This window comes from Dromiciops gliroides, chromosome 1, assembly GCF_019393635.1.
Source record: "Dromiciops gliroides isolate mDroGli1 chromosome 1, mDroGli1.pri, whole genome shotgun sequence".
Taxonomy (NCBI): Eukaryota; Metazoa; Chordata; class Mammalia; order Microbiotheria; family Microbiotheriidae; genus Dromiciops; species Dromiciops gliroides.
The window spans coordinates 632,791,996-632,818,111 of NC_057861.1; the positions used below are offsets into that span (position 1 = coordinate 632,791,996).

The window sequence follows — 26,116 nt, forward strand, 5'->3', positions numbered from 1 at the left end:
TCATTAAAGTCCCATTTTTTCCTCTGAAAGTTTATGCTGGGTTTTGCTGGGTAGGTGATTCTTGGGTAGGTGATTCTTGGTTGTAATCCTATTTCCTTTGCCCTCTAGAATATCATATTCCATGCCCTCCAGTCCTTTAATGTAGAAGCTGCTAGATCTTGTGTTACCCTGACTGGGGCTCCACAGTACTTGAATTCTTTCTTTTTGGCAGCTTGCAATATTTTCTCCTTGACCTGAGAGCTCTGGAATTTGGCTATAATATTCCTAGGAATTTTCCTTTTGGCATCTCTTTCTGGAGGTGATTGGTGGATTCTTTCCATTTCTACTTTAGTTTCTTCTTCTAGAATTTCAGGGCAATTTTCCCTGAGAATATCTTGGAAGATGATGTCTAAGCTCTTTTCTTCATCATGGTTTTCAGGTAAACCAATAATTTTCAAATGATCTCTCCTGGACCTATTTTCCAGGTCAGCAGTTTTCCCCAGAAGATATTTCATATTGCCCTCTATTTTTTTTATTCATTTGGATTTTCTTTATTGTGTCTTGGTTTCTCATAAACTCACTGGCTTCCATTTGTTCAATCCTCATTCTTAGGCAATTATTTTCATCAGAGAGCTTTTGTACCTCCTTTTCCATTTGTCCAATTTGACTTTTCAAGCTGTTGACTTTTTTCTCATGTCTTTCCTGCATCACCCTCATTTCTCTTTCCATTTTTTCCTCTACCTGTCTAACTTTATCTTCAAAGTCCTTTTTGAGCACCTCTATGGCCTGAGACCAATTCATATTTTTCTTGGAAGCTTTAGATATAGGGGCCCTGATGTTTACATCTTCCTCTGAGGGTACCCCTCGGTCTTCCTTGTTACTGAAGAAACTTTCTATGGTCCTCACCTTTCTCTGTTGGCTCATCTTGCCTATCTTTTACTTGACTTTCGGCTCCTTAAAGTGAAGCACTGTTCCCAGGCTGCAGTATCCCAAGCTTAAGAAGTCCCAGGTGGTATCATTTAAGGAGGATCAGGTTCTTCACTAGCCTGGCCTGTTCCCTGGTCCTTAGATGACCCCACACCAACTTGCTAATCAACCTGCTTTGTGTGTTGTGGATGTTAGCTCTGATGAGCCTGTGCCCCTCCCCGACCTGGGCCACTGCTACACAAGCCTACCTCCTGGTTCTCAGCAGGGGTGAAACATCCAAGTTCTGCCTTAGCACCAGCATATACCCCTGTAGTCTCTCCCCTGCCCAGGGCTCAGCCCTCTCACCAGACTGTGAGCTTAGTTCCAGATGACACTGGTGCTTCAGCTGATTCAGAGGTTCTGGGGATCTCCTTCTCTGGTGAGGCCTTCCTGGGACTGGAAGTCAGGGTGACTGTGGGGTTGGGCTTGACTCCTGTATCAGCACAGCATCTCCCTCCTTCTGACCTTCCAAGCCATTTTTGGTTAGAAGATGATTTCAGCACATTCTTCTATGAGTTTTGCTGCTCCAGGCATTTTCCTATGGTGTTATTTGGTTGTTTTTTGGAGCGATTGTGTCATGAGTTCGAGAGCTCACTGTTGCAGCAGATTCCATTTTTTAAAAAATCAACATTTTTCCTTCTTTACTCCTATGATACCTTTTCTATTATCTTTCATCATTAAGATATCAGGGGAGGGGCGGGGCAGCTAGGTGGCACAGTGGATAGAACACCGGCCCTGGATTCAGGAGTACCTGAGTTTAAATCTGGCCTCAGACACTTAACACTTACTAGTTGTGTGACCCTGGGCAAGTCACTTAACCCCAATTGCCTCAAAAAAAAAAAAAAAGATATCAGGGGAAATAACTTAGTGATCACATCCTATAGTTCTTTTGATACTCAAGTTTTTAGTTAATATGGGGCAGGTGATTTGAATTTCATAAAGACAGTCAGTGTCGCTTTTTTCTCCTATTTTCTCAAGTCCAAAGGTTATTCTTCTTGGCAGAGAAAACAAAAGCAAAATAAAACTTGAGAAAGCTTTATCTTCTCTGTCAGTTAATCTATCTACCCCAAACAATAATCTTGTACCTTCTTTTGTCCTTTTCTTTTAGTATAGGTTTAAAAAAAGCCAGAACCCTATTTTTGTTGCTGAATTTAGCTAAACATTTTCAGCTCTTTTTTTAATATTAGCATTTCAATTAGGCTACTCATTGCAGAAATTGTTATGAGGACTCCCTGAGTCCAAGGATTTTAAAAACAAAGAGAGGGGGCAGCTAGATGGTGCAGTGGATAAAGCACCGGCCCTGGATTCAGGAGTACCTGAGTTCAAATCTGGCCTCAGACACTTGACACTTACTAGCTATGTGACCCTGGGCAAGTCACTTAACCCCAATTGCCTCACAAAAACAAAAACAAAAACAACAAAAAAAAAAGTGGCTAAAAACAAAGAGAATTGATCACTTTACCCTGTCCATTTAAATTCCTTAATTGGGCAACAAAGTTTCTCCAGTCTTATGATTAAATGGTAATCTTAAAACTGTATTAGAAATGGGCAAAGTAAACCCCAAAATAAAATTTCTATGCCTGAAGGAGTGTTATTAAAAGTTATATTTTACAGCCACCTGAAGATGCAAGTGAGATATTATGGGTCTTCAAATTAGCATATAGATTGGAGTGTTAACATGGCAACTCTGAAAATGACTCCCCTTCTTTCCCTTTTTTACATATGAAAAATCCCTTCTCTGGCATGTGTTAGAGAAGTTCTCTACTTTTCAGGGTATCAGGGTAGTGAATAACAGGGAACAAAATGTTATTTGCAGCTTTTGCTTCCAGATCCATAGTTTGTGTATTTAAGGGTTTTAAAAAGTAATTTGGTAAGAGAGAAGAGAATATGGGATTGGAATGTTCCCTGACTCCACATAATACAAAAATATTTATAGTAGCACTTTTCATGGTAGCAAAGGACTGAAAACAAGTAGATGTCCATAGATTAGGAGATGACTAAACAGATTGAATGTAATGGAAAATTATTGTGTTTTAAAAAATGGTAAGCATAATGAATACAAACATGGATAGACACGAACTGATGTAAAATAAAATACAGCTAGGAAAACAACATATGCAATGACTACAATAATGTAAATAGAAAGAACAATAATAACAAAACAATCACAATTGAATGTTGAGAAATTTTAAAGAATAAGCCTGGCCCAAAAAAAGAAATATGAGAAGACACCTTTTTCTATTCCTTTGCAAAAGTCAGGGTCCATGGTTATTGAACTCTTGGATTTGTTTGAGGGAGATGTGTAAGGATTTTTGTGTTGCTTGAAATTTTGCTGGTACATGATTTAGACATAAAGCATGATATCATAAACAGATTAGGGGAGCATGGAAAAATTTAGCTGTCAGATCTATGGATAAGGGAAGAATTGATGACCAAATATGAGATAAAGAGGATCACAGGAAATAAAATAGATTATTTTTATTACATTAAATTAAAAAGGTTTTAAAGCCAATGCAACCAAGATTACAAAGAAAGCAGGAAACTAGAAAAAAAAAGGTTTTTACAGCAACTTTCTCTGGTAAAGGCCTCATTTCTCAAATGTATGGAGAATGGAGTCAAATTTATAAGATTATCAGCCATTTCCCAATTGATAAATGGTCAAAGGATATGAATAGGCAGTTTTCAAATGAAGAAATCAGAGCAATATATAGTAGTATGAAAAATAAAATGAAAATTAAAACTACACTGAGTTACCACCTCACGTCTATCAGATTGACTAATCCGACAGAAAAGGAAAATGATAAATTTTGTGGACGTGGAAAAATAGGGACACTAATGCATTGTTGACAGAGTTGTGACCTGATCCAACCATCCTGGAAAGCAATTTAGAACTATGCCCAAAAGGTTATAAAACTGTATATACAGGGGCTGCTAGGTGGCACAGTAGATAAAGCCCCAGCCCTGGATTCAGGAAGACCTGAGTTCAAATCCGGCCTCAGACACTTGACATTTACTAACTGTATGACCCTGGGCACATCACTTAACCCTCATTGCCCTGCAACAAAACAACAAAACAAAAAACAAAAAAACTGTATACTTTTTGACCCAGCAATATCACTGCTAAGTCTGTAACCCAAAGAGATCTTAAAAAAAGGAAAAAGATCTATATGTCCCAAAATACTTAATAGAAGCTCTTTTACTGGTGGCAAAGACTTATTAATGAAAAATATGAGTTGAATTCTTAATTTGTCATTTTTATTATGTCGTCCATTTTTTTCCTATGGGAATGCATCTTTAAAATTATAAGGTAAGTTAATGAAAGAACATGACTCCAATTTGCTAAAATATGATTTAAAAATATTATTTCAGAGAAAGAGAATATTTAAAGAGAGGTCTGTAATAAAAATCAACCTTGGTAATTCATTTAAAAATTTTCTTTCTAGCCCTCCTATTGGTCTGGAAAGCCAAGGCATGATCCAAAGAAGAAAGAGCTGGAGAATGAGTGTAATAAGCTTCGGAAAAACCCTTTTATTCAGGATGAACCTAAAGACTTGTTTGCAGGAGTAAAAATTTGTAATCTGTCAAAGGTACTGTTTCATAGGTCTCCTTTCAAAAACATGAGGAATACACCATGGCTTAGATAAGCAGGTCTCAAACTTTTTAAATCTCCAAACCCCCTTCTTAATTTTTAAGGACTCCAAAGAAATTTAGTTTATGTTGGTTATAGCTATAAATATTTACCATATTTGAAAACTAATAAAGTTTTCAAATATTTATTTATTAATCAATTAAAAAATAAAAACAAACCAATTACTTATTGACATAAATAACATCTGTTAGGAAATATAACTTTTTTAAACAAAAAATTAATGAGCAGAATAGCATTGTTTTATATATTTTGGCTAATCTCTTTAATGTCTAGCTTTATAGAAGGTAGATAAAATCTCTTATCTGCTTCTATATTCAGTCTGTTCTGATATATTGTTTTAGCTTAAGTATATAAAGAAAATCTGGCCTCATACAAATATATAATTCAAAAAGAGAGTATTTCAATAGTCATGTACTATTTTAGTATTATTATGAAAATAGCTTTGATCTTGGGAACCTCCTGAAGGAGTCTCAGGGACCGTTGGAGCATACTTAAAGAAATGCATGATTAGACCAGTGGTCCCAAGAAAGACTTTGTGGGAGATAATTGTAATAGTTCCCCTCTATTATATGATGTTTTAAGATTGATTAGATAAACTAAACATTCTTGATTTCACTTTAATAATATTATGAATAAAAATTAATAGACAGCAATTTCAACTGGATGGTGTAGTTGAAAGCACTGTTAAAACAACAGTCAAGGAGATAGAGTTCACATTTAAACCCTAGACTATTCACATTAAAACCCCAGAAAATCTTGAGCATTTCCTCTTCAAGAAATATAGGAACCAGCAACTAGTTCACAAATTGCATATGACCTTTTTGTGAGTTACCCAGATGTAGTCTGCATTTTGTGTGAGGTTTTTTGTGACCTAATCCATGGTCAGTTTTTGTATAGGTGCAATGTACTGCTGAGTAAAGGGTATACTCCTTTCTATTCCCATTCAGTTTTCTCCAGAGGGTTATCATATCTAAGTTTTCTAAAATTCTATTCATCTCCTTACTTCTCTCTAGTTTTTTTTGTTGTTAGAATTATCTAGTTCTGAGAGGGGAGTATAGTTTTATTGTATATTTCCTCTTGTAACTCATTTAACTTTTCTTTAAGAATTTGTATGCTAAATCATTTGATGCATATGTATTTAATATTTTTATAGTGTTTTGTAGTTTTATTTATTTGTTAAACATTTCCCAATAACATTTTAATCTGATTCTAGAAAGTCAAACCCTTACAAGAGCAAGAATTGTCCCTCCCCTCAATATCTCCTACCAAATGCTCTTTCGAACTCTGTTGAAGACCTTCAGTGGTGAGGAACTCGCTGCACTCTTTTTTTTTTCTTTTTTCTTTTTTGCAACAAACATTTCTTTTATTTTTTTCCAGTTACATGTAAGGGTAGTTTTCAACATCCATTTTCATAAGATTTAGAGTTCCAATTTTTTCTCCCTCCCTCCCTTTCCTCCCCGCTCCACAAGACAGCAACCAATCTGGCATAGGTTATATATGTTCAATCCACAAGTGCTCTTTTTATCAGTTCTTTCTTTGGGAGTGGATAGTATGCTTCATTATTAGTCCCTTGGGATTGTCTTGGATCATTGTATTGCTGAGAGTAGTTAAATCATTCACAATTGCTCAAAGAACAATACTACTGTCACTATGCACAATGTCTTCCCAATTCTGCTCATTTCACTATACATCAGTTCATATGAGTCTTTCCAGGTTTTTCTGGTATCATCCTGTTTGTCATTTCCTATAGCACCATACCATTCCACTACAATCATATACCACAGCTTCTTCAGTCATTCCTCAATTGATGGACATTCCCTTGATTCCCAATTTTTAGTCACCACAAAGAATTGCTATAAATATTTTTGTACAATTTTCCCCTCTTTTCTCTTTTTTATGATTACTATTGTTAACTGTTTCTCCATCCTATTCCCTTCCCCATGATATATACTCTATTATGTATCTTCTTTCACCCTATCGGTCTTCAAAAGGAATTTGCTTCTGTCTGTCCCCTCCCCCAGTCTGCCCTCCCTTCTTTTGCCCCTCTCTCTTTATCCCCTTCCCTTCCTATTTTCCTGCAGGGATAGATAGATTACTCCACCCAATTGAGTGTATGTGTTATTCCTTCCTTGAGCCAACTCTGATGAGATTAAGGTCTTTGAGCCTATTCTGATTAGTGTAAAATTCATTTACTGCCCTGCTCCTCCCCCTTTTCTTCCCCCACTCCATAAGCCCTTCTCTGTTTCTTTCATGTGGGATTTCACCCCATGCTACCTCTACCCTTCCCCCTCACCCAATGCATTCCTCTCACCCCTCAATTTTACCCTAAATATGACATCATGGGGCAGCTAGGTAACACAGTGGACAAAGCATCCACCCTGGACTCAGGGGGATCCCAGCCAAAATATGGCCTCAGACACAAGACACTCACCCACTGCACAACCCCAGGTATGTCCCCCAACTCCAATTTTTTATGGTTCTCTAGGGATTTGTATTTGAAAGTCAAATTTTCCATTCAGTTCAGGTCTTTTTATCACAAAAACCTGAAAGTCGTCTTTTTTGTTGAAGTCCCATTTTTTCCTCTGAAAGATTATACTCAGTTTTGCTGGATACATGATTCTTGGTTGTAATCCCAATTCCTTTGACCTCTGGAATATCATATTCCATGCCCTCTGGTCCTTTAATATAGAAGCTTCTAGATCTTGTGCTATCCTGAATGGGGCTCAACAGTACTTGAATTCCTTCTTTTTGGCAGCTTGCAATATTTTCTCCTTAACCTGGGAGCTCTGGAATTTGGCTGTAATATTCCTGGGAGTTTTCCTTTTGGGATCTCTTTCAGGAAGTGACTGGTGGATTCTTTCAATTTTTATTTTACCTTCTGTTTCTAGAATATCAGGGCATGGCCCTCAAGAGGTTATTGTTCTCAGAAGCTATGGACTCTGACCTCAACATGGGACCACCCTCAAGTCCAGTGAACCAATGGATTTGGGTGATGCTAGCCAATTAGCTTGAAGCAGGGTGGAAGGACTGCCTCTTCTCAGGATGTGGAAGAAGGATCCTGGAGCAGTGTGTTGCTCTAACAGGCTATATTTTGAAGTTGTTTGGAGGGGAATTTGGGAGAGTTTTGAGTGAGTCTTGGCTGAACTCCAAAAATCTGTTTCTTCTTAGGTTAATCAAATATTTTATATTTCCTAAGTATTCATCCATTTCATCTAGGTTAAGAATTTTGGGGGGTATACAATGGGCAAAGTAGTTTCTGGTAGTTTCCTTTATTTTAACTTCAACAGTTGTGAATTCTCCTTTTTCACTTTTGATACAGATAATTGGTTTTCTCTCTATTTTATTAGTTTTTCCACATTTCTTTGCTTCCAGTTTTGCTAATCTTTTACTGTTAGAATTTCTGCTCTGGTGTTTAGTTGGTACTTTAAAAAATTGTTGTTTTTCTAGTTTATTTGTATGTGCAGTTCATTATTCCATTTTTTCCTTACTCTCTCATTGATAAAAACTTTTAGAGATATAAATTTTCCCTTAAGGATTGCTTTGCTACATACCACAAGTTTTGTTATGTTGTCATTGTCATTGTCATTGTCTTTTTTTATTGCAGGGCAATGAGGGTTAAGTAACTTGCCCAGGCTCACACAGCTAGCAAGTGTCAAGTGTCTGAGGCCAGATTTGAACTCAGGTCCTCCTGAATCCAGGACCGGTGCTTTATCCACTGTGCCACCTAGCTGCCCCCTGTCATTTTCTTTAATTGTCCTACCAATTCTTTGTATATAAATATAGTCTCCAGTGAATTTTTAATTTTTCATTGGTTCTATCACCAGTGCCTTTCAAGTCCCCCTTGATGGACTCATCAACTTTTGAGTCCTTTTTGATTCTTTAAGTGTTGAGTCACTTCAGATACTCCTAGCTTCCAGTTTCCAGAGAGAAGATACAGGAAACCAACCCCATTTCTGGTTGGTGAAGGAAAAGACTTTGGAAAGACATAAGAAGAGTGGACAGTCTTTGTCATGTCCCTGCTCCTAGCTTGCTACTCTAGAGATGTCAGGGATTTTCCTCTTGGGTAAGATCCAGGACTATTTCTTTTGGTTGAACTAAGTTATCTTGCTCCCAATGGGAGAGCTCCTTTATTCTGTATTTTCTGGTAGATATTCTTGCATGTATACTTTCTCTGTTTTCTGTTTTGGTATAATTTGGATAAATGGGTTTCTTCTCTATTCTCTATGTTCATTGTGGGAACTTACATTAAATGGGAAAGGGGTTAAGATTTTGATTTAAAGCTTGGGGTTTCCTCTCTCCCCCAAAATGACAAAGTGATCAAAAGTTAAATCAATAATACCATATTCTTTAGATGAACAACATTTAAGGGAGCAGATAGATATACTTCTAAACCTATACCCCCCCTCTCTGAAGATAGCAGAGTGGCTTTTGATCCCAACTTCCTGCTTTCTCTCCTGGCAGAAACAGAAGTCTCTCTTAGAGAAGGGTGGGGAGAGAAGAGATTAGAGATGTCTATTCTACCTCCCCCTGGACCACAAAATGGCAGGCTTCCCTGGCTCACATTAGAACCTGATTATATATGTGGACCCATTTCACTCCTCCACTCTTCACCACATGGGGTCCACTCTATCACTATATAATTTTATAGCATTGTGGTCAATATTGGATATGTTTAATGGTATTGCTTTTCTGCATTTGTTTGTGAGGTTTTATGTCCTATATACATGGTTAGTTTTTATAAAGGTACCAAGCCCAACTGTGAAATACATAAACTTTTTTCCCATTAAGCAATTTCCATATATCTGTCATCTCTAATTTTCCTGGAGTTCTATTCATATTACTGCTTTCATGTTTGCTTTTTGTTAAATTAGTTTTAGTCTAAAAGAAGTATCTTAAAGCTCCTCACTATTGTAAGTGCACCGTCTATTTCTCCTTATAGTTTGATGAACTTTTCTTTTAAGTATTTAAATGTTATGTAGTTTGGGCCATATGTATTTATTGATATTGATAGATTATCTGTGGTGATCTCTCTGTTTCTTTTTTATGTATCTATTTTTGCTGTAGTCTTATATGAGATCATGCTACTCCTGCTTTGTTTGAATTCACCTGAAATATAATACTCTCCTCTAGCCTCTCATTTTAATTCTCTATAAGTCTTTATGTGTCAAATTTGGGGTTTTGTATAGAACGTAGTGTTGGATTCTGGTTTCTTTTTTTCTGTTTAGAATTTTATTTTCCAATTTCCATTTAAAAACAAATTTTGACATCAATTTCTTAAAACTTTGTGTTTCAACTTCTCTTCCTCCCTCTCTTCCAAACCCCACCCCCAAGAACTGAAGCAATTCAATATAAGTTATGCATGAGTAGTCATGCAAAACATCTCCATGCTAGTCAGGTTGTGAAAGAAAATAGACAAAAACAAAACTTCAGATTAAGGAACTATAAAAAAATTATGCTTCAATCTGTTTTCAGATACCATCAGTACTTTCTCTGTAGATGGATTGCAATTTTCATAAGTCCTTCACAGTTATATTGGATCATTGCATTGCTGAAAATAACCACATCCTTCACAGCAGATCATCTTAGACTATTGCTGTTATTTTGTATACAGTATGTTTCACTCAGCTTCAGTTCATGTAGGTCTTTCCAGGTTTTTCTGATAGCATCCTGTTCATCATAACTTTTATACAGTACCTTAAACTTGACAAAGAATTTTCTTCACAATAGCCCATCAAAGTAAGTACCATACATTTTGCCATTATAGTCAATCATCACAACTGTTTCCCTTCATCCTATTCCCTTCCCATGATATTTACTCTACTTTTGATCTTCTTTTACCCTATTCCTCCTCAAAAGTGTTTTGCTTCTGACTGCCCCCTCCCCTACTCTGCCCTCCCTTCTTTCACCCTTCCCTCCTTATCCTCTTCCCATCCTACTTTCCTGCAGGGTAAAATAGATTAATCCACCCAATTGGGTGTGTATGTTATTCCCTCCTTGAGCCAACTCTGATGAGATTAAGGTCTTTGAGATAATTTTGATGTGTATAAGGCTCCTTCACTTCCCCACAACTTCCCCATCTCTCCCCCAATCCATAAGCCCTTTCCTGTTTCTTTCATGTGAGAGTTCACTCCATTCTGTCACTTCCCTATCCCCTCCCCCAGTGCATTTCTCTCCCCCCTCAATTTTGCCCCAAAGATGTCATCATGGGGCAGCTAGGTGACACAGTGGACAAAGTACCTGCCCTGGACCCAGGAGGACCTGAGCCCAAGTTCAGCCTCAGACACAAGACACTAATTAACCCCAACTGCCCCCCCCAAAAAAAAGAGAAACAAAAAATAAATGTTTTACAGGTATCATCCCTTCATAATCAATTCCCACCTGTGTCCTCTGTCTAAATTTCTTTCTATCATCTGCCCTAATACTCAGAAGACTCTTACGATTTAGATATATCATCTTCCCATGTAGGAATGTAAACAGTATATATATATAGTGGGCTACAATATAATAGAAATCATTTGCCTAGAATTTAGCAAAACACGTGCAAAGCCTTTCTAATCTTGTGAAAAAGATGAAGAAATATGTGTTGCCTTAGGAGGTAGTGAGGTTCCCCCTCACAAGAGGTCTTTAAGCCAAGACTGTATCAGCAGCTATGTTATAGAAGGGATTTGTTATTTAGTCATGTTCAGTCATGTTCAACTCTTTGTGAACCCTTTTGGAGTTTTCTTGGCAAAGATATTGGAGTAGTTTGTCATTTCTTTCTCCAGCCCATTTTATAGATAAAGAAACTGAGACAAATAGGGCTAAGTGATTTGCTCAGGGTCACACAGCTAGTAAGTATCTGAGGCCAGACTTGAACTCAGGTCCTTACTCCAGATCTGTCACTTCATCCACTGAACCCTCTAGAAGAGTCTGAACTATAATGACCTCTGAGATCTCTTCCAACTCTGATTTTCAGTGATTCTGTGCATTAAAGAAGATAAGAAATTCTCAAATTAGCAAAATATTATGAAATGAAATATATAAGGAATTAGAGCAACCAAGGACAATTTAGAGATAGACTTAGAACAACAATGCAAAAAATAAAATAGATCTTTTATTCTTTCAGATGAATTCTGTTATTATTTTGGCTAACTCTACAAAGTATCCCCTTCGTAGTATATGGAGGGAGGTAGGATTTGCCCCCCTCCTCCAGCTTGGTCGATGCCATTTTTGGCTTATAATTACAGATAATAATAATTATAGGAGTTAGCATTTATAGCTTTAATCAGTGTATATATGATAATTCTTTTGATCACAAGTGATAATGTGTTGATAAAATGTTAATGTCTCTTTGTAAAATATGAACATATGGATGGATGAACAATAATTGACTGGTTCCCTTCTCCCAGCCCTGGGATCCATAAAAAACACAGTTTGGGAGGTGGACTTAATTAAGACAAGATCTCATAGTCAAGTACCATGTCCCTGAAGCAGAATCAATGGCAGTGGTCATAGGAGAGAGAGAAGTTTCTCTTCTCTGTCCATCAGACATGATATCTAACAGCAAAGTTATTTGCCCAGGAGAGACTGAATCCAACAAGTGGAGAATTGGTTCAAGAGATAAATAGCTATCTCTAGGCCAGGGAGGGGAAAAAATAGAAAGTTACATGATAACTTTAGTATATATTTAAAAGGAATAGCAAGTCATACATGGTAGATTTGCGGTTTCAGGTACGATCATCTGTTTTTCTATTCTACTATGTTATGGAAATGCTTGTTTTATTTCTTAAGTTCATAATAAAATAAATAAATATATATATTTTTTAAAAAAGATAAATACACAAACAGAGAATCTCTTGATTTGAGACTAGAAGCATCTTCAAAGAGTATAATCTCTGTTAGAAGAGAAGTGAACCAGCTACAGAGTCATTAAAGTAACTGTCCTGGAGACAGCTAGGTGATGCAGAGGATTGAAGTACTGGGCCTGGAGTCAGGAATACCAGAGTTCAAATCCAACCTCAGACACTCATTCACTGTGTGACTTCGAACAAGTCATTTCATCTCTGTTTGCTTCAGTTTCCTCAGCTATAAAATGGGGATAATAGCACCTACCTTCCAAGGTCGTATTGAGAATCAAATGAGTTAATATTTGCAAAGCACTCAGCACAATGCCTGGCACATAGTGCTATATAATTGCTACATTATTATTATTTTTTATTCTTGTAAAAAGTGGATCATGGGAGCCCAGAAAAAACAACCTGACCAGCAGAGAATTGTGTAAAGGGGTTATGGGGGTGGAGCTTTGTGAGAATTCCACAGGAGAGAAAGGACTTCAAGGCCCAGCATTAGAGGAGTGAGTAGACTTGATTTTGCATGTTCCCTATATGTGTATCTCACTACTATTTTACTCTTAAATACCTCGAGATGTTGGCCATTATTTGTAGAAAAGTACCCCTAAGGTTTCTAGAAGAAATCTTTTTGTAACTGTTGTTATTACTATTCCATCTTAGTAAGTGCCAATTGTGTTGACTGGCTCACTGTTCACTGTAATCATACTTGTGGTGGTTCATGAGTGATCATTTTCGGATTGGGTACTCACAGATTACCCCATCATATTAATAATAATAATAATAGCATTTATATAGTACCTACTATGTACCAGGCACCATGCTAAGTGCTTAACAAATATTGTCTCATTTAAACCTGAGATAGCAGCTACCCTAGTTTGGACATAAGTATACATTGGAGGATGTAACTCAAAAGTTATACTACACTATTTTGCTTGGTATAGTGCTAAATCTTTAAATTAGTTTAGGTAGCCTCATTTTTATTATGTTGTACAGCCTAGATATGAACACTTAACATTCATCTAGTTATTTCTTGATATTTCTTAAATGAATGTTCTAAAATTGTATTTATACAGGTCTTGTTAGATTGTTGCCCAGATATTTTATGTATTTCCTAGTTATTTTGAATGAATCTTCTTTTTCTGTCATTTCTTCTTAGATTTTATTATTGCTACATAGAAATGTTATTGGTTTTTATGGATTAATTTTGTATCCTGCTATTTTACTAAATCTATTAATTACCTCAGTTTCTTCGCTGATTTGCTAAGAATTTCTAAGTAACCATCTTGTCATTAGCAAATGGGAATGCTTTTGTCTCCTCTTTGCCTATTTTTGTCTTTAATTTTGTTTTGTTTTCTTATTCTTATTTTTTCATCTTGATAGGAAGAAAGGAGGCATCTTTGCTTTATTTCTATATCTTTTAGGAAAGATTTTTTTCTATTTCCTCCTCATGTATAATGTTAACTTTTGGTTTTAGATATTTACTTTTTATCCAAGCTATGCCTGTGTTTTACTGAGTTCTCTTTTTTAGCATGAATTAATATTTAAATTTTTCAAAAGCTTTTTTTCCATCTACAAATGTAATCATATCAATTGAGTTGTTTTTGTTTTTTCAATGATTATCATTATTGATTTCCTAATTTAATAAATCTAATGTGATCATAATAAAAAATATTTTAATTGTTATAGTTTTTTCAAATGAGAATTTTCTTTAAAATTTAAAAAAATCAATGTGCATTAATGAGATTTGCCTGTAGTTCTCTTTCTTTTCTTTAGACATCTATGGTTAGGGTATTAGAACTATATTTGCCTAATGAAAGGTGTTAAGTAGAGTATTTCATTATCATTTTTTTAGAGCAATAGATATGTTATAGATGTTAATTAGTCTTTAAAAGTTTTGTAGACTTCTGTAAATTCGTCTGTATTAGAATTTTTCCTTTGGTAGTGTTTTTAAGCTAGTTTAGTTTCCTTTCAAAAATCAGATTATTTGTTATTTATATTAAAATATTGATGGTGCTACATTAATAATAGTGTTCCTCTTTCAGAGCCTGGAAAATCTAATAGAAAGATAAACAAAAGGAGAAAATAAAGAACTGAACAAAGTGTAGGTAAATTTAGAGCTGAAAGAGAAAATATCTGAAGGAACATTAAAGAATTTACTTTTCAGCTTCACACGGAAGTTTTTCAAAAGTAGACCCTGTGTTAGAGCACAGAGAAATTGTAAATAAATGTGAAAAAGGCAGAAATACTAAACTCATCATTTATAGGCCCTACTGTGATAAAATATTAATACAGAAAGAACAAGCAAAAAGCAAAGAACTAAATGGAATTTAATAATGATATCCAGAATGATGAATGGGTCAAAACATAAATTATAGACATAATTAATTACTATGTGAAAGATGATGATAATATGCCATAATTTGGGGGATTCAACTGAAGCAGTCTTCAGAGGAAAACTATTATTTATTGGACAATCTCACATTTATAGTAACAACACAAATTAATGTTTATAGATTTTCTAGCAACTCTCTAGCTCCTTTTTTCATCACTCCAACACTTAATGCAGAAGTGTAAAGAGACTGTACGGGTCTGAGGGCCCTTGTATATTTTCCTTTGTTTCATGGATTCCCATAGCCAGAGTTCATCACCTAGTAACCAACTTGCTGGTGGTGGTCTTCTCCAAATTTAGCCAGACTGGTCCTTAGACAGCAGGCAAAATCTGTCTTTAGAACTATACTTCAAGTCTTTTCTCAAAAAACCTTCAATTGATCCACTGATCCCTGCTAGCTATTGTTCTTTAATCTCTCATCCTTTTCATAGCTAAATTCTTTGAGAAGGCTTTCTCCCATCAGTCCCTCTACTTTCTTTCCTCTCATTCTCTTTTTAACTCTCTGTAGTCTGGCTTCCAACATCATTGTTCAGCTGAAACTGCTCTCTGTGAAGTTATCAGTGATCTCTTAATTGCCAAATCTCATGGATTTTACTCAGTTCTCATTCTTCATCACCTCTTTGCAGCCTTTGACATTTTATCTCTTTGATAATTCTTCATGACGCTGCTCTCCCCTGGTCCTCCTCCTCCCTGCTTAACCACTCCATCTCAGTCTCCTTTGCTAGATCTTCATTCAGAAAGATCTAGTAAATGCCACCAACAGTGGATGTCCTTCAGAGCTCTGTCCTGGAACATCTCCCTCCATGCTGTTTCATTTGGTGATCTCACTCACTCCCAAAGATTCTCTTATCATCTTTATAAATGATTTTCACTTCTATTTATCCAGCTTTCACTTCTCTCCTGACCTCCAGTCTTATACTTCCAGCTGCCTATTAGACATTTCTAACTTGATGTCTGTTAGATAACTTAAATGCAACATGTCACTCCCTTCTTAACTTACCTATTACTCTTCTCCTAGTTCCCCCAGGCTTACAACCTAGGTGTCATCTTCTATCCCTCACTCTCTCTTAGCACCAATCTCCGATAAGTGGACGTCATTCTGTCATTCCCACCTTTAACATCTTTCATATACTCCCCCCTTCTCTCCTCAAACACTTCAGTAACAATTCTAATGCCTTCTCAATTGCAACAGACTATCTTAAGTCTCTTAAGTCTCTCCTTACTCCAGTCCATCGTCCACTTAGCTGTCAACATGATCTTCTTAAGGTACAGGTCTGACTATCATTCTCCTATTCAGTATACTTCAATGGCAACTTGTTACTACCTCCATGGAGAGGGAAAGTAGTTGATTTAGTCTTTAGATGCCAAGAGTTTTTTTTTTTTTCCTGTTAGAAATCTAATCTAGGGTAATATCATAAATCTGGAGAATTACATAGGCCTATGGGAAGTTGGAACTACACCAAAAAGGGAAGTAGTTTCATGGATGTTAATGGGCTCCTTTTATTAATGAATCCTACTAATTAATCCTTTCTCTGTCCTTTTGCTTATATAAATAAAACATCTTCTGTTTGTTGCCCGATTAGTTTAAGTCCTTGTTGGGGAGCTGTCATTCTTTGAGAGATTACCAGATATTGAAGCTCCTACCTGGGTACGGGAACACAATACAGAAAGAAGTATGACCTCCCTAAATAGTGCAGACATACCTCACAGATATTACAGGTTCAGTTCCAGATCACCGCAATTAAGTGAATATCACAATAAAGCAAGTCACATGAATTTTTTGGTTTTTTGGTATGTATAAAAGTTATGTTTGCATTATACTGTAGTCTATTAAGTATACAATAGTAGTATGTCTTTAAAATGTACAGACCTTAATTTTCAAATACTTTATTGATAAAAAAAATGCTAGCCATCATCTGAGCCTTCAATGAGTCTTCATCATGTTGCTGTTGTAGCGTTTTTCCTTGATGTTGATAGCTGTTCATTGATCAGGGTGGTAGTTGCTGAAGGTTGGGGTGGCTGTGGCAATTTCTTAAAATAAGACAACAATGAACTTTGCCAATCAATTGACTCTTCCTTTCATTTGAACACTTAGAGGCCATGGTAGGGTTACTAATTGGTCTAATTTCAATATTGTTTTGTCTCAGGGAATAGGGAGGTCTGAGAAAAGGAAAAGAGACAGGAAATGGTCAGTTGGTAGAGCAGTCAGAACACACAATACTTTTGGTTTTTTGTTTGTTTGTTTGTTTGTTTTTTTAGTGAGGTAATTGGGGTTAAGTGACTTGCCCAGGGTCACACAGCTAGTAAGTGTGTGTTAAGTGTCTGAGGCCCGATTTGAACTCAGGTACTCCTGACTCCAGGGCCGGTGCTCTATCCACTGCGCCACCTAGCTGCCCCAGAACACACAATACTTATTAAATTTGCTGTCTTATATAGGCATGGTTCATGGTACCCCCCCAAAAAAATTACAATAATAACATCAAAGATCTCTAATCACAGATATAATAATAATGAAAAAGTTTGAAATGTTGCAAGAATTACCAAAATGTGACACAGAGACATGATGTAGATACATGATGTTGGAAAAATGGTGCTGATAGATTTCCTGGAAATAAGGTTACAATGTAAAGCCTTCAATTTGCCAAAAAAAAAAAAAAGTAATATCTATGAAGTGTAATAAAACAAAGCACAATAAAACAAGATATCCCTGTACCTCAGCCCTTCTTATAAAGCTGAGGTTTCTGACATCAGATTTACATTTTTTGAGGGTTTTTTAGGCATCATCTTCCTCAGTAAGCTTTTTTTTTTTTTTTAGTGAGGCAATTGGGGTTAAGTGACTTGCCCAGGGTCACACAGCTAGTAAGTGTTAAGTGTCTGAGGCCAGATTTGAACTCAGGTCCTCCTGAATCCAGGGCCAGTGCTCTATCCACTGCACCACCTAGCTGCCCCTCTCATTTGATTTTTAAAAGCCTTTTTGAGCTCTTCAAAGAAGGCTTTTACAAGATGATCTTCCCACTTGAGTATTCACATGTAGGCATTTTGACAAACTCATCTGAGTTTGTGTTTTGGTCTTCCCTTTCACCATAGAAGCTGTCAATGGTAAGGGTCTTTTTTTGTTTCTTACTCATATTGTAACCTATTTTTAAACTTATAAAGTTGAAGTCTGCTCCTGGGGCACAGGGGTCCCTGTTGCAAGCTTCTTACTGCTCTCAGCTCTGCCAAACTGCTGCTGTGCTGAGCTGTGCTGAGCCTCCCTCCCCTTTTGCCCAAGTGAAACATACCTTTCCTGAAGTCTTCTGAATTATCTCAAGTAAGAAGATTGTATCTCTCTGTCTTTTTGTAGGTTCTGTAGTTTCCAGTATCTGTTTAGAGGCTTGATTTAATGTTTTTTTAAGGGAAACATGGAAGAGCTCAGGCAACATCCTGGCTTTTCTCTGCCATCTTGGTTCCGCCCCAATTTAATTTCACATTTTTTTTGAGAATATTAGAATCTTCTCTTCGTTGACTGCAGAGAAAAGTAGAGCATAGGTATTGAGAAAGAGAAATATTAAAGTCAGAGTGTAAGTCAATGGAAAGGATTTAGGAGGCAAAGTCAATTAATGACTGCTATGTAGGGTAGAATTAGAACTGGACTTTAGGAAAGAGATCTCACAATGACCACCAGTGGTGGTGGTTGCGGGGGCGGGGTATACTGAAGAATTGTGAAACAATTCATATAATTCAAAGGGAATGGCAGTTACAGTATCTTGAATTAATTGTCCATTCTGTACCACTTTTCAAGAAGGTGAGTCACATTGCATAGTTCTACTGGATAGACTTCACATTCCTTCTCATGCTACAAGGATGGCCAAAAATCAGCCACTCTCAGAGAAAGTCCCCTCCTTCATCATGCTCTCTTCCTCATTTTTCTTTGGTCCCTTGACAAGTGTTGCTTTTCAGCCTTCCCCCTGGTGCATTATAGGGGCAGGGGAACACACACAAGTAGTTTTGCTGTACAACTGGGTACACTTGAAGGATATTACTAGTAAATCTGTGAGTGAGCCATTCTGCTTAAGTCAGATTCATCAAACTCAGATAGAATCATTGGTTGATCTTGGACAAGCCATTCTCTTTTTTGTGTTTTTTTTTTTTTGTGAGGCAATTGGGGTTAAGTGACTTGCCCAGGGTCACACAGCTAGTAAGTATTAAGTGTCTGGGGTCGGATTTGAACTCAGGTCCTCCTGACTCCAGGGCCGATGCTCTATCCACTGCGCCACCTAGCTGCCCCAAGCCACTATCTTAATCTGTTTGTACCTGCCTCAGATGTGTTGCCTGTAAAATGAAGTTATTAGATTAGGAGATGTTTATTTAAGTTTCCTTTCAGGTAGCACATTCTGAGGTTCTAACTATTAAATAGTCTGGTCCAGGAACCACTAATTATTGCTTGTTTTCAACCTGTGGCAAAGGCCCAGCTGTTCACTTTCCCCAGTTTCATTGTACTACCCCCATTATCAGAAACCACCTTTTTTGGTGTGTTTTTTATATGTCCTGATTTTCTTCATTATGTTTTCTAATACCACTTGTGGTTCTGTACAGTGTGCTCCCAGGTAGCATTTACCTTCATTTCTGCTGACCATTTACATTTCTTTTGTCAGATTCCCAGATAGCACGTTTTGTTACAATTCCATCATGGTTCTACATGATGTATGGACATTTTCAAAGTACCTCAGACTTCTATTACATTTCTACAGCTGCTTACAGCCTCTATTAGTATTAAGACACAGAACATTCTTGGGCCTCTGCCTGTGGTGCTGGCAATTGACTCGAACAGCTGGCAAGAACTGCTTGCCCCTGGGTGAGTGATGTGAGGCCCAGGCATGGACCCTGGTGTGGATGGCCACCTGAAGGTGAAGAACCTCCCTCACCAAGGAGACCTAGAGAGGGGCTGCTCTGCCTGTTCTTCAGGATCTCATTAGTCTTAACACTTAGGGCTATTTTCAGCTGGGATTGGTAAATAGGGAGCCACATTTTCTATGCACTTTTTTTAAACCTCAGAAAAAGCAACCACCTGATATGAATAATGTATCTCTGAGTATTCCATTTGTACCAGACCAGATCAAACTTAAACTAGGACAAGGAGCCTACTACAATCTACCCTGTGACCCCTATCCCTCAGTGACCAAGACTGGCAAGGTAACAAATCATAGCCATTTCCACCTTTTAGTCTCCAGTTTTACCAAGGCAGGTACCAGCCTTGGGTCTCATTTCCTACCTCCTCATCCTCAGAATCCTCGTAACAAACTTCATTTGCAGTGATACATGTGCTTGTGCCCACTTTGCTTCCCATGCTGAGCCAGTACCCCTGCCCACAGTGATGATATTCATCTTGATGCTGCCTGCATGCCCTTAGCCCTCTCTGCCTTTTCTAAACCTCAAGGCCATTACTCCTGATCCTTGTGATTATGCCAGATCATCCTAATCCAAGTTAGATCTAGTCTGGTGCCAACGAACACCTGGAGCCACACTGCTACTTTCATGAAGATAAAAAAGTACATATTGTACATGAGATGAAATTGACCTGCTTAGTTGTACAGTGAATGTAAGGATCTCCTAAGAGGTAGATGGGGCAGTCCCTGAATGCTTCTCAAAAAGACCCCTTCTTGGGGCAGCTAGGTGGCGCAGTGGATAGAGCACCGGCCCTGGAGTCAGGAGTACCTGAGTTCAAATCTGGCCTCAGACACTTAACACTTACTAGCTGTGTGACCCTGGGCAAGTCACTTAACCCCAATTGCCTCATTAAAAAAAAATTTTTTTTAAAGACCCTTTCTTCAGGTGGCCTATTTTAGTCTATTTCATACTAAAATGCCTGCCTTTTTAGATAGTTCCCTTAATGTTCAATGACATGGTAGTATTCCAATGAAGTTTGAAAGTTAATGTAGATTCTTACTAAGTTTCAATTCTCTTTTAAGAGTTGTGTGTGGTCACTTTCTCTGCCTCTTACACAGATATTTAAGTCAAGGAGTGCCATTAAATATGCAGTAAGAAACCTGTCACTGAACATGTATGAGGGGCAGATCACTGTGCTTCTTGGACATAATGGAGCTGGGAAGACCACTACCCTGTCCATACTGACAGGTAAGTATGTACTTCAAAATTTGGCAATAAAAGCAGACCATTTGCTTCCCAGTGTAAGAAGGTCTGGTCTAAACTGCTGGAGAACTATTATTGTTTTTATTTTTATTTAATTATAAATTTTATCACTGACTTAATACTCATCAGAACACATTATAAAATTAGCAAACATTTAAAATATACAGCTTAAGTAGACTACTGGATATTACCAGTGGTGACTTTCATATAAGAAATATCATTACAGATATCATTCAGAAAATGTGATATCAAAAGCAGTTGGCATGTCAGAAGTGATGGGTAGCAGATAAACAGCCTGATTGCTGCATTAGTACCCACAGAACACAATGAAAGAAGGCCACCTTCAGCATGTTGGATTGGCCTATTATAAAGGCTTTATGGGAGTATATGGATAAGAATCAAAAAGGAGCCCTCCATATTTATGAGATCACACATCCATTAAAGTTTAAACAGTTGTAGTCAGTAGGGATGCAGTTCTAATTTTGCTGGTGCAGGTGGGCACCAGGAAGTTTGTAATCTGTAACACTAGCTGTCCTTCAAGAAAGTCTGGTCTGTTATCCCTGTGACACTAACTAGCCATGGATATGGATACCACCAGTGAGCTTTCCATAGCAAAAAGATGGAAGGAGAGTTGTTGTTAACCCTGCATTCCAGACATCCATCCAATAGGGTTTTCCATCTGTTTCCTGTTCTTTGTTCTCTTGTACTGCCCCAAACTATATGAAGGCTAGTAAACTATTTTATTGTTAATTGTTAGCCTTACCAATAAAATGAACATACTCAGACCTTTATGCCTCAACTTACCTTAATTTTACTCATGATACCTTCAAAATAGCCAGCTGGGGAACATTGATTTTCCAGAAACCAAAGAGTCCAGTAGGGCTTAGAGGCTGATATGCAATTGTATTCTTTTCAACTGCATGTTTCAAGAGTCATACCCAAAGCTCCTTGTGGGAGAAGGTGTCACCATTCTTTGTCCACCAAACATAGCTTGAGACATAGTACCTCCTCCTGTCATCCCCAGAGATCCTGTTTAAATAGGTAGTCAGATTTGCCCCAACAGCTATTAGGAATGTCTCAATCTCCTGCTCAGATTTCACTAGTTGATCAACCTAGACATATATGCTGCTTCCATATAAACATTTTAGAGAAAAATATGACATTTCACAAAACTAGCCAGTCACACCTTTTGACCTAGTATAATTCCATTGCTAGGACTTAGAAGTAGCTCTATTTGTACAAAAATGTTAATAGCAGGGTTTTTTATAATATAAAGGGGAAACCTAGAAATAATTTATATGGATGACTATTGGAGGATGGCTAAATAAATTGTGACATATTAATGTTTAATTGCCATAAAAATAACAATAAATGTAAAACATCAAGGAATCTTGGAAACACCTATATGAAGTGATTTAAAGTTGATCAGTTGTATCCCTTGACCTTGTAATTGCATAAAAAGGAGAGAAAAATATCTTTAAAATATAATAAAAAGAGAAAAGGCAAACTGACATCAGCAAAACAAGAATTGCATACATACTGACCACAACTTTTTATACTTTAATGGATTGAGGACTGAAGGGACTTGAAACTAGGAGTTGTATATCAGGGTAAAGAAAAGCTGTAATCCTTCAAGCTGTGTGCTGGTCAAGGAGCAGAAACAAAAGCAAGTTATATCTATGTGACTGACCCCTGGACTGAAGCAGCATCTTAAATCCAGCCCTCGGGTCAGCCTGTAGCCAAATCACTGGGGCAGGAAGCTTAGACCAGTGGGATAGCCCACACTCCTATTACTCTGAGCCTATAGAAACCTTCCAAATAACTGATTGTGACTGGGACCAGTCTGCTAGAACCATAGCCAAGGGAAAGCCTACAGTGTTGTTGCCTAGCCCCAAACCCAGATCAGAGTTGTTTTGTTGCTTTGACATGGACAATGTGGGAATTAGTATTACTTTAATTATATACATTTGTTATAAGTTTTGCACATTTTTTTCCTAATAGGGGTGGAAGTAGGAAAGAAATAAAATAGATTTTTGTTCATTGAAAAATAATAAAATTAAATTTCTAAAATTCTTACTTAAAAGAAATTCTTGGGGGAGAAAACTGACCCCAGCTGAATTTCTAGTCTCCTTTCCCTCAGGCACCAATGATATTTCCCATCTAGCATGTGTCTCTGAGTGCAACCTATGTCTTCCACACACACATATATACATGTCTCTCCCCCAAATCTTGATTTTGTGACTTTTCTTCTCTTAAGAGGGTACAACCAGTATCTGTAACCTCTTAGGCTTTGAAGCTAGGAATGGATATGGGAGGGACCCCACCTTCTGCAAGATTCCTTTCCTAGGCTCCGCAGCTGTTAATGCCTTCTACTTTTATATTACTTTCCATCCACACTGTCTCTCTCATTATAAAGTACAGTCTTTGAGGACAAGTATTCCTAGTACTTAGTGCTTAATTCAGTGTTTAACGTGTAGAGAGTGCTTGATAAATGCTCTTTAACTGACTACTTTGAAAACAGTGGACAAAAACTGCCACAGTGAGATCCTGAATTAAAAGCTTGAAAGTTTGCATGTGCTCTCTACACTTGGAGCATGCATTAAGTGATGATAATACTAAATATCTAAGTTCTAAATATCTAAGTTTTTACCTTGTGTAGTGTTTCTGTCTTTTAATCTTGTAGATTGTTTCATTTGCATAATTATTTTTCTGATATTTTTGGGCTCCTGGATTGTTAAAAGCAACTATTCCATCATGTTGGTCATATCCCCAGATCCTTTCCTTTCCAAGTCTTTATTATACAACTGACTAGATAGATAGATAGATAAAATTCCTCCATATTTCTCCAGTTTCTACCTGAAACGTATCTAGAAACAAACCAGAATGCTTAGAGGAAGTGTAGAATTGTTTTTAATGTGACAGAATATTGTACTTAATTCTCCTGAATGGGACACTTTAAAAGATGAACTGCACCACGCAACTAGTGATTGCCAAAAGAACTATACCAGATGACCATCACCTGAGAGAGAGGCCACAGGGTTGGGTGAATCTTTGAGATGGAGACCTTGATAAAGCAGAATGCTGAGCAGAACAGTGAAATTTGCCTGAGTGCAGCCAAAGAAGACAGGCAACAATGCCTGTATTGTGTATAAATATACAGTACTCATTCTTCCCTCTATATTTTCACTCATATTCTCCTTTTCTGGAGTTCCTATTCTACCTCTCAAAGTCCTACTTATACTTAAAGACATGATCAAGTCTCCATCTATTCTAATCTATGTGTTTTTAAATACCCTTCCCCAGATATGTGTGTGTAGCAGCAGGGGATGGTGTAGCGACTAGGGCTGTTGAACCACTCCATTTTTACACTTACCCTACTACTATCTTGTTGCCCAGATGGATTTCTCAGTACAAATGCTCCTTCTCCACTAGGAAGTAGCATCAGAAGACCTAGAATTCTCGTTATTCTCTTTTTGTCACTTTAAGCCCCAACTAGAGATAGCACTTTTGGCAAAACACCTCCATGTTTTGTCTCTAACTCTTCTCTGGGGATGTTTCCCTTTCACTTGCCTCCTTTTGATTGTATTCCCAATAAATATACCTCAACCAGCAAGTACTGTTGGTTAATACCGTTTATAAAGATAAACATTTGAAGCAAAGAAAAATAAATACTTTTTCATGCCTGCTACCATAGTAGCTCATGGTGAGAAAGGATAACTACTTTTGATGTCTGTGGAGGATGAGGGTTTCCACTACACATCTCTTGACATACCTAATGCCTAATCAGCCCAAGCAGTCTCCCTTCCATAGTCCTGGCTCCTTTCTTTGTGTGAGTTCCCACTGCCTTCTGCTTTTCCTGTCCCAGCTCCAGGTGGCTTCTCTTAGTCTCTCTTTGTCTTATTCTCCTCTTTTAAGAAGCTGGATTCCTCTTCAAATCTGTTCTCTGTATTCACCAAACTGACTCAAAGGTCACCCAGAGGTATAACTTATCATTCTTCATCCTATGCCTTCTGCTGCTTTTCACATTCACTGAAGTGACTAATTTGTACTTCATAAAGGGATCACCTGGCTTTGTGCGGTTTATGAGTTTAATAATTTGATATCATCAGCCCCTTTTCTGTGTTTAGATCCATAAAACACCAACAACATGTTGTTGGAAGAAGACTTCATATGGTTTGTAATTGACATAATAAAATGTAAATTAGGTACTCTGACATTGCTAATGCTATAAAGAGGGCAACAATATTGTAGCATATATGGAATAAATGTGGATTTCCAAGATGCTAATGATACCTGTTGATCTTTATACTTCCCCATGTGGGATGGGCAACTAGGAGGTGGAATACAAAAACCATATGGGAGACTATATCAGGTTATATGGCTAAAAAGAGGAAAAACCAATCTTCTTTTCGAAAATAGGAATTATGTGCAACAGATAAAGCACTTTCAACTGTCTCCACAAGCTAGGACTCCAAGAACCCAAACAAGTTAAAAATTCAATGGACAGAAGCATGGTTACTTGGCACCCCATCCCCCACTGCCCATCATGCTCTCAGTTGCAGGCCTGTGCAAGTTGACCCATGGCATGCAACAGAACTCAACTACATTCAGAACACTGCCCCCATCTTTCTAATGCTACTAAGATCCAAACAGCAAGGTCATGTGACCAACAAGATAGAGGATTAGACATTTTTTTCTGATCCTTACAATGTCTCAAACTTCTCCAAAACAGAAATGATGTGTCAAAGGTAAAGTATCTTCAGCTGTCTCAGTGATCTAGGATGCTCACTCAGCACTCCCTTCTCTACTGCCCGCAGCAAAGCTTGCAACAAAGTGCAGCACCACACCCTGATACCTCTCTCCCATTCCTCTTTCCATTTCCATGGAGATACAAGCTGCACTGCCAATATAACTAATGCAAGTGGTAGCATTCTAGGCTGCAAAAGATCTCTGCAGAGGAACAGTGTGACAGGACACATGACTAGCATTGAAATAAAAGTTCATATTCATACTTGATACCCCTCCTCTTCTCCCAGAACCTGGGAGACCCAAACTCCAAGATATGTGCCCAGGCTGCAATACTACCAACATGTCAGTTCTCTTTATTGCTGGTCCAGAGAACTGAGAAACAAAGAGAACAAAAGAGGACAGTGGGGTCAAGGATTGGGGTGGGGG

General features: G+C 37.5%; 1 protein-coding gene across 1 annotated transcript in view; it reads left to right on the top strand.

Annotated features, from left to right (window-relative positions):
* LOC122753085 (phospholipid-transporting ATPase ABCA3-like) overlaps positions 1 to 26,116 on the top strand; it is a 265,236-nt gene that overhangs the window by 142,869 nt on the left and 96,251 nt on the right. The window contains exons 10-11 of the mRNA XM_044000190.1: positions 4,389 to 4,532; positions 20,797 to 20,926. Of these exons, the coding sequence (XP_043856125.1) occupies positions 4,389 to 4,532; positions 20,797 to 20,926 (274 nt within the window). The remainder of the gene's footprint in view (positions 1 to 4,388; positions 4,533 to 20,796; positions 20,927 to 26,116) is intronic.